Source organism: Manacus vitellinus, unplaced genomic scaffold (assembly GCF_001715985.3).
Source record: "Manacus vitellinus isolate BGI_N305 unplaced genomic scaffold, ASM171598v3 scaffold_183_pilon, whole genome shotgun sequence".
Classification (NCBI taxonomy): domain Eukaryota; kingdom Metazoa; phylum Chordata; class Aves; order Passeriformes; family Pipridae; genus Manacus; species Manacus vitellinus.
This window is the reverse complement of record NW_021939283.1, coordinates 5336-13893: the sequence shown is the minus strand read 5'-3', so window position 1 is coordinate 13893 and position 8558 is coordinate 5336. Positions and strand designations below refer to the sequence as shown.

Sequence of the window (8558 nt, the reverse complement as noted above, 5' to 3'; positions counted from 1 at the left end):
CTGATAAAATGGGGTGTCAGGACTGCTGGGGTGAGCGATCCTCATCCTGCCATGGAGACTGTGTTGCTCCACGGGGACGCCCGCTAAGCACGGGCACCGACCAGCTGCTGCAGATCCTGGCAGCCCTGGCCTGTCTGTGTGGGTAAGCACAGTTTATTGATAGGAAGCAACCGAGAAAGCAAATGTTTTATATCCTTTTTTTGTATCCCTTTAATTCCCTTTTTACTAGTTCATCATCATGGCTGGGCTTCACAAACGAAGATTTGGGGAGGACTCTACCCACATTTGCTACAAGCACCCTTGTGGCTAAAGAGACCAATGTGAGATAGACAAGTCCAGTTGCAAAAGGCACAGCAGAAAGACTCCTTAGGTGGCTTTGGCAAGACACGGTTCTTTCTGCATTGTCTTTTCTCCTCAAGAATGATTCTGTGTGTGTTCTCAAAAGAAGTAGCAGCGTTATAGATGGTGTACCTCCAGGTCTCCCTATTGGAGGCCAGAGTAGACCAGTGATGAAGATCAATATGGCCAAGGCTGAGATGTTGTTTCAGGCAGTCCTTATATCTTCTCTTCGGGGCTCTTCTATTGCAGCAGCCGGTGGCAAGTTCACCATAAAGCAGGATCTTAGGGAGGTGGTGGTCCTTCATCCTGGAGACGTGCCCTGCCCAGCACAGCTGTGTTCTCAGCAATCCTGAGCCCTTGAGACAGGCTGAGACCTTGAGGGGTCTGGGATGGATCCCTCTGCTCTCAACAGTGTCTGGTGGCTTTTCAGACCAAACTGGGAGTGTGATCAATCTCCATATCAGGAAGGAGCAAAGCCAGGGCAGTTGGGAACAAGAGAGAGGGACAGACCAGCTCCCCTCACTCTGCACTAAGCCCCAGACAATCCTCCTGCCTGGCAGGACCTACTCTGTTCTCCCTGAGTGCATCAGACGTGCTGAGGGGTTCTGCCATGCAGGAACACTCCTCAGGAGAGATAGTGAGCCCCAACCAGGGCTCCAGCCATGGAGCTGAAGGAGAGACTCCTAGAAAATGAAAACCAGTGGAGCAGTGAGAGGGGTGTTGGAAAGTGGATTTGATTTTTCTTAGAATGTTCTGCCCTAACTTGTCATTGTTATTTCCTCCTTGAACAGGGCCCCACATCTACAGGCAACAAATGTCCAACAGCAGCTCCATGGCCCAGTTCCTCCTCCTGGCATTGGCAGACAGGTGGGAGCTGCAGCTCCTGCACTTCTGGCTCTTCCTGGCCATCTCCCTGGCTGCCCTCCTGGCCAACGGCCTCATCCTCAGTGCTGTAGCCTGTGACCACCACCTGCACACCCCCAGGTACTTCTTCCTGCTCAACCTCTCCCTCACAGACCTGGGCTGCATCTGCACCACTGTCCCCAAAGCCATGCACAATTCCCTCTGGGACACCACAACCATCTCCTACAAGGGATGTGCTGCACAAGTCTTTTTACTTTTCTTTTTCATTTCAACAGAGTTTTCCCTCCTCACCATCATGTGCTACGACCGCTACGTTGCCATCTGCAAACCCCTGCACTACGGGACCCTCCTGGGCAGCAGAGCTTGTGCCCACATGGCAGCAGCTGCCTGGGCCACTGGCTTTCTCAATGCTCTGCTGCACACAGCCAGTACATTTTCCCTGCCCCTGTGCCAGGGCAATGCCCTGGGCCAGTTCTTCTGTGAAATCCCACACATCCTCAAGCTCTCCTGCTCACACTCTTACATCAGGGAACTCGGGCTTCTCTTGTTTTCCATCTCTTTAGTATTTGGTTGTTTCATTTTCATTGTTTTCTCCTATGTGCAGATCTTCAGGGCTGTGCTGAGGATCCCCTCTCAGCAGGGACGGCACAAAGCCTTTTCCACGTGCCTCCCTCACCTGGCCGTGGTCTCCCTGTTCCTCAGCACTGGCATGTTTTCCCACCTGAAGCCCCCCTCCATCTCCTCCCCATCCCTGGATCTGACACTATCAGTTCTTTACTCTGTGGTACCTCCAACACTGAACCCCCTCATCTACAGCCTCAGGAACCAGGAGCTCAAGGATACCCTGAGGAAACTGATGGCTGGATTTAGAGGCAATAATAAAGTGTGTCTTCTTCTGCAGAACATGCAGAAGGTAACTACAATCTGAGCTTTTTTTCTCCTATTTATTCTTCTTTTCGTTTGTGCATTTTCTTACTCTTTTTCTACTTTTATATTATCCACAAATCAATGGCATTGCTCATAAATTTCTACATCAATATCTACCATCCTTCTCTAATCCAAGGGCTTTCAAAAGGCTTGTTCTCTGTACATTTATGTAGAATAAAGTTCCCTGCCCTGACCTGAATGTCCAAGATGCTTCCTCAGCCCTTCTCTGGAGCTGCAGGGGCAGTGCCTGTGTGCAGAGCTGGAGGGAAGAGACTCCCAGCACAGCAGCACAGCCAGGGACAAGGGCACTTGCTCCTTCCACATCTGCTCTTTCCATCTCCACTTTCTCCTTCCCAGCCCTGCTGTGGGTGCAAGGCCTGAGTGCTCTGGCAGCTTGGGCACAGTCCTGCTGCGTGTCCGTGCTGGGATCACAGGCAGGGACAGGCCCTGGCACTGCTGGCACAGAGCTGGGCTCCACACCAGCACCTCCATCAGCCAAGGGCATCTCCTGAGGGCAGGGCAGGAAGGGTTCAGGCTCTCCCTCCACAGTCCCTGTCAGCAATGTGCTCCAGGAATGCCCTGGCAAAGCAAATGCCAGTGCCCAGCTGAGGGTGGGAGTGTGCAGGGTGGGGGCACACAGCAGTGTCCTGGCACAGCCAGAGCTCCTGGCACAGACCCGAGGGAGCAGCAGAGCAGGGGCTGGGCTGTGTCTTTGTTCCAGGGACAGCCTGGGAAGGTGCCCCAGGGCCACTGTCACAGAGCAGCCCCTGCCACCCCCATTCCCAGCCCTGGGCTCTCACCCCACCTGCAAGAGGTTGGTTGTCCCTCCATGGAGGGACATCAAGGGACCAGGTCAGAAGTGAACATTTGCTTTGTACTGAGGACACTTCAGTATGTCTGCTCCATCCCTGCCCTGCCTTCTGGCCTGTCCCTTTCTTTGCCCAGCAGGAAAGCAGCCTGGCTGGGCAGCATTGCCCCTGGGCAGGCAGGAAGGGCTCTGCAGGCAGGAGTGGCACTGCCCTCCAGCAGAGGCACTTCTGCCCTTTCCCAAAGCACAGAGCACAGCTGGGCACTGGGATGCAGCCAGAGGCACCCACAGCTCCATGGGTCACCCTCTGAGCTGCCTGCACAGCTTCAGTGAGCACCAAACAGAGAAAAATGCTCTCACTCACAGGACTCCACGCAGGGGAGAGGGGACATGAAGAGCTAAATATTTCGATAGAAAATTGAAAGTCAGACCTCATCAATGGAGTTATCCCTCATGGGAATGGGTCATGTCCTCAGACTTCAGAAAAAAATCTTTTTTCTTCTCTCTCATAACCTGCTTCATGATTGTGGATGGGAACAGCCTCATCATGGGGCTACTGGAGAAAAATTTGGAAACCTGCTACAGCTCCACCACCCTGAGTGACCCCTGACTGGGGACAGCACAGTCTCTGCTTCCAGCACTATCAGTGCCATTTCCTGCACCTTTGGCACATACAGAGTGTTTCCTGCTGTGACCCCATCCCATGACCAGCACTGGGCTGTTTGCCAGCCCTGCTCTCTGCAAGACCCATGGGCTGGAAGGGTTGTCTCCAGCAGAGCTGCACCCTGGCTCGGGGCATTTCTCTCATCTACAGTCACAATTTCCTGCTTCTCCCAGACATTGTTTATGACCCTGATGAACTGGGTCACTTCTTCTGTCACCTTGCTCCAGGGCTGCAACTCTCCTGCAGTGTCACCATGACACTCCTGCTCTCTGCTTTCCAGGTTCCATTTTCAGATCCAGTCTTCCCCTCCTGTTCCCAGGGACATCCTGGGAGTGCTTCAGAGCTGCCATCCTGGGGCAGCTCCTGCCCAGCGTGGGCAGGCACAAGGTCTCTCCAGCTGCTCCTCTCCCCTCCCCAGTGCCACTGTTTTCTGCAGCCTCCTCATCCTTGCCCAGCACAGCCCTCCTGGCACAGTTGGACACAGCCCTTGTTCTACCCCCTCCTCAGGCACCTGCCCAACCCCCTCAGCTCCAGCCTGATGGCCACAAACCTTCAGGGCAGGGAGGCACTGGGGAAAATGCTCAGGACACCCATGGACTGCAGGGAGAGACCACTGGAGTGGTGGGTCTGTAGGGAGAAATCACTGCTGCCTCCCTTCTGAATCACCCTCAGGACCTGGACAAGCCTGGATTTTGTTTTGTTTCCATGAGGCCCTGCAGTGTCAAAATGGCCCCTTGATTCCATGAGGCTGCACAGTGTCCCCAGGTTCCTTTGGCTCCAGAATGCCCTGTAGTGTCACGGTGGTCCCTTCAGTCCATGAGGTGTCCTCAGTGTCACAATGACCCCTTGATTCCATGAAGTTGCACGCTGTCCCTAGGTTCCATTTTTCCCTGAGTTTCCCCAGTGTCACAATGGCCCCTTGATTCCATAGGGTTCCCCACTGTCCCAAGGTCTATTTGGCTCCAAAAAGGTCCTGTAGTGCCACAGTGGCCCCTTGATTTTATGAGGTTTAACTGTGTCTCAGAGTTTCTTTGTTTCCATGAGGTTCCACAGTGACACAATGGCTCCCTGGTTCCATGAGGTTCCAAAAGGTTTCAGGGTTCCTTTTGTTCCATGAGGCCCCAAATGGTAAATGGTCCCCTGGTTCCACAAGATTTCACAGTGTCCCTGTTTCTTTCTTTCCATGAGGCCCTGCAGTTCCACAATGGCCCCTTGATTCCATGAGGTTGCACAGTGTCATCACAGAGCTGAACCCAGCAAGATGACAGTTTGGGGGAGATTAGGAGGAACTGGGACAAAAAGGATTGGATATTTGGGGAAGGAAAGAGGGGCTTGGCCAACAGAGAGGAAAAATTTTGATGAGGTAAAACCAGGTTCAGGGAATGCTGAGGGTGCTGAAACACTGAGTGTGCAAAACATTACTGATGGACCTTTATCCTCCTTGTAACCTCAAGTCCCAACAGTAGCTAAAACGGCTGCTCCTCTCACTGAGAGGAATCCACTGCTCTAATCCCAACCTCAACCGGACCTGGAAGGCAAAGCCCAAACCCAGAACTCCAGACTCTTATTTATACTCTAATGCCCACCCCATTCCAAAACCAGTATTACCAGTATGAAAAGCCAAACTAATCCTGACTCAGCCCAAAAAGCTCTTCCCCTAATCATGAACCAGACTCTGCCAGCAGAACAACAAACCTCCCAAAGTTCTGCCTAATCATGACCCTGAGCTCTAAACCCCAAGCCCTGACCATTCAGCACCCCCACAGCCCTTGGGAGCAGGGCAAGGACCTGGAGGGCCCAGAGCAGGCCCAGGGGGTTGGCAGAGGAATGGGAGGTGACCTGGATCTGCTCAGCTCTGCAGTGACCCCCAGGAGAAGGGCCTGGGCTCTGGCAGGGATGTCCTGTGGCACAGGGGCTCAGGATCCAAGTTCAGAAGGCCAAGTGCACATGGCAACAGCCAGAGCTGGTGCAGAGCCATCAGGGAGGGTCTAGAAATGCTGCTGGGAGGGGGTGGGAAAGCAGGAGGGGTGTGTGCAGCCTGCAAGGCCAGAGCAGCAGCAGGGCCAGGGCAGGACAGCCTGCAGGAGAGATGGCCAAGGGCTCTGGCAGGGCTGCAAGGCCCAAAGGCACCCAGGCCTTTGTCCCCTTGCCTCTGGCAGCTGCCTCTGCCACTCAGGCCACCACAAGCAACTTTCCTGGCAGGTTCTGCCCTTGGGTTCTGCCTCGCCCCTCCCTCAGCAGCCTGGCAGGGGTTGCCCAGTTTTGGGCCTTTGTTGTTCCTCCCCCTCCCATCCCAGTGCCCCCCAAACAGCCCTGAGCCAGCCGGGAGGGACAGGATCTGCTGGGCCAGGGCCTGGGGCTCAGCCCTTGGCCTTTGTGCTCCACAAAACCAAGGCAGGCTTTGCTCAGCATTGCAGGGGCCTGCCCAGAGCCTTTGTCTGCCTGCACTCCTGGCCTCCAAGGAGCTGCTCCAAGGAGTCCCTGGGGAGGCTTTGGCAGTGCCTGCCCTCAGTGGGGCCCAGCAATGCTTCAAGGCACTTGCAGTTTGGCTTCTGACTTCTTCAGCAGCTGCTTCAATCTTCTCTCAGTACCTCAGGATCATGGGCTGGGCTGCAAACACACCGTGGGCCTCATTAAAATGCAGAAATCCCTCAGGATCTCTTTGTCTTCCTTTAATTGTCTTCAGGGCAATTTCAAAACAAGACTTTGAAGTTTGTACTTTTTTTTGAAATCAAAGAATGGCTATTTTTTAGTTCAGAGGAGAGGTGATAGAGGTGTTCTCCAAGTGATCTTGATGCTGACTGTCTCCTCAGGAGATCCACACTGACCCTGTATGATCAGCCTTGTTCGTCACCCCCCAACCTCACCAGTTCTGACATGGCCCATCTTGGACTGACAGCTGATGCAGCTCAAAACACACTGTGGGACCCATTAAAACACTGAAAAACAAATTATTTTCCTTTCTTTAATTGTCTTCAAGACGTCAACAAGTAATTGGAGTTGTTTTGTAGTTTAGCTGAGGAGGAAGATTTTAAAGTGGACGTCATGAAAAATATTTTTTTTTTTATGAAAGGGAATGATTTACACAGAGCCTTGGGATGCAAGAGGCTCAGGGTGCAAAGGATTTAGACACAAAGATAAGGGGGCAAAAGAGTTTAGTATCATTTAATTATTGACCTGTTTAACAGTTATCGAGTGATTCAATAGCATGTGCCACAATTTTAACAGTGACTGAATTAGAGATTCACAAGAACAACATTCACCCCACAGTCAATTCACACCCAGACCCAGGCAGAGATGTGTGGACACATCAAGAGCCGGCTGTGGAAAGGTCCCTCTCCCAAATTCTCCTTGTTGTCAGGGAAACACTCCCCCAAATCCCTTTGTGTTTCCCACCAGACAAGGGTCCCAGCTGGAGGAGTGTTTGTGGAGGGTGTTGGAGAGTACAGAGCTGAGTGGGAAGAGTTTCAAGCCTGGCGTAAAATCTATAGCCCTGAATGAGACATTTTGCACTGGAAAAGACACTACTTCACTGGACTTTGCTTTATTATACCGGACTTGACACCACCCTGGATTGGACAGTTTATCCCCAGTTATCCCCAGTTGTCCCCGGTTTATTATTGTGTTGTTATATGGTTGTGTGTACCCCCAGTTGTTGTTTTTAAAATTTTACCCTCCATATTGTCTCCCACTTCCCCTCACAGTTTTCCCGCCTCAACCCTGTTTTCCCACTCTTCTGCCTGCCATTGGTTAATGTTTGGTGCAGTGCAGAGGCAACTACCATTGGTCCATTTCCCCGGTTACACCCAAACTCCTCCCCTCCTTACTCAGTTACCCAATCACATTTATCCCTGAGTTGCCGGTCCTATGCTCCTCCCTAGCCCAAACTCCACCCCTAAACCTACCCTTTATAAGTTACTGTTTCCCGAATAAAGTTTGGCATTGCTTCACGAGACTCTCTGCTGTGTCCCGAGCCCTTCTTGCGGTGCCACGTCCCCATTCCTTTTCCCCGCGGGTCGTGGCAAGTGGCGCCCAACGTGAGGCACAGTAGAGGTCTCCTGTATCAGGAGAACTCCTGTGTTCCCAGTTGGGCTCAAGCATCTCCAGGAGGGGAGATTGCTCCGCCGGCCCTCCCCTGCAAAGCTGACGGCTGTGGACTTCTCGAGTCGCACGGGTCGCACGCCTAGAAAGGTGAGCTGCAGGGGACATTCCCAACACCCTCACCCAACACCTCACCCCCATAATCAAAACTGAAAAGGGAGGAGTAACATCTGGAAGTGTTGAGGAACCCAATTAACAGCATGGGGCTCACACTTTCCACCTCCCAGAAATTTGTTTATCGCCGCCTCAAGGACTTTGTGATAGAGCACGGTCACCCGCTGGATAAAAAATCAGCGAAAGCCCTCGTCAGATGGCTTGACCGTCATGGTCACCAAGTTAACGACAACACCACATTTGATAAGTGGCAAGCCATCGGATTCCAACTATGGCGAGAGAGCGGCAAGGGTGACCGGATTGCTAAGGAGGCGCTCATAGCCTAGAGGCTTGTTCTGATGGTGCTTCAGCACCAAATGATGAACAAGAACGTCAGCAATAACACCCAAGGCGCTGAATCCTCCAAGTTAATAGAAGACAACAAACCATATACGGATAAGGACACTAAGAACACGGACACGGACACTTTTCACTCAGATAAGGACACCTCAAGTTTTCATCGTAACGGCGGGAGGGAAAAGAAGGACATTAGCTCCAGCACACAAGATGGCGGGCGGGAGACGGACAGCGAGTCCCAAGATGGTGGGAGGGCGCGAAGAAAAGGATCGCGTCGACTTCGAGATGGCGTCGAGGAGGCGGGGCCCCGGGTTTCGCAGGAAAAATCGACACGGGAAAAGTGGAGGCGGGTTCTTGTAGCTCCACCCACAGCGCCACCTCCGCCCCCGTATACGCGCGCGCTGA

The 8558-nt window shown here is 52.9% G+C and overlaps 1 protein-coding gene across 1 annotated transcript; it reads left to right on the top strand.

The window, feature by feature from the left end:
* Nucleotides 1-1153: 1153 nt before the first annotated feature.
* On the top strand, nt 1154-8143 carry LOC103753979 (olfactory receptor 14C36). Its single transcript, XM_029958951.1, has 2 exons — nt 1154-2116; nt 7931-8143. Exons 1-2 carry the CDS (start codon nt 1154-1156, stop codon nt 8141-8143), a joined length of 1176 nt encoding a protein of 391 aa, XP_029814811.1.
* The last annotated feature ends 415 nt before the right edge of the window (nt 8144-8558 follow it).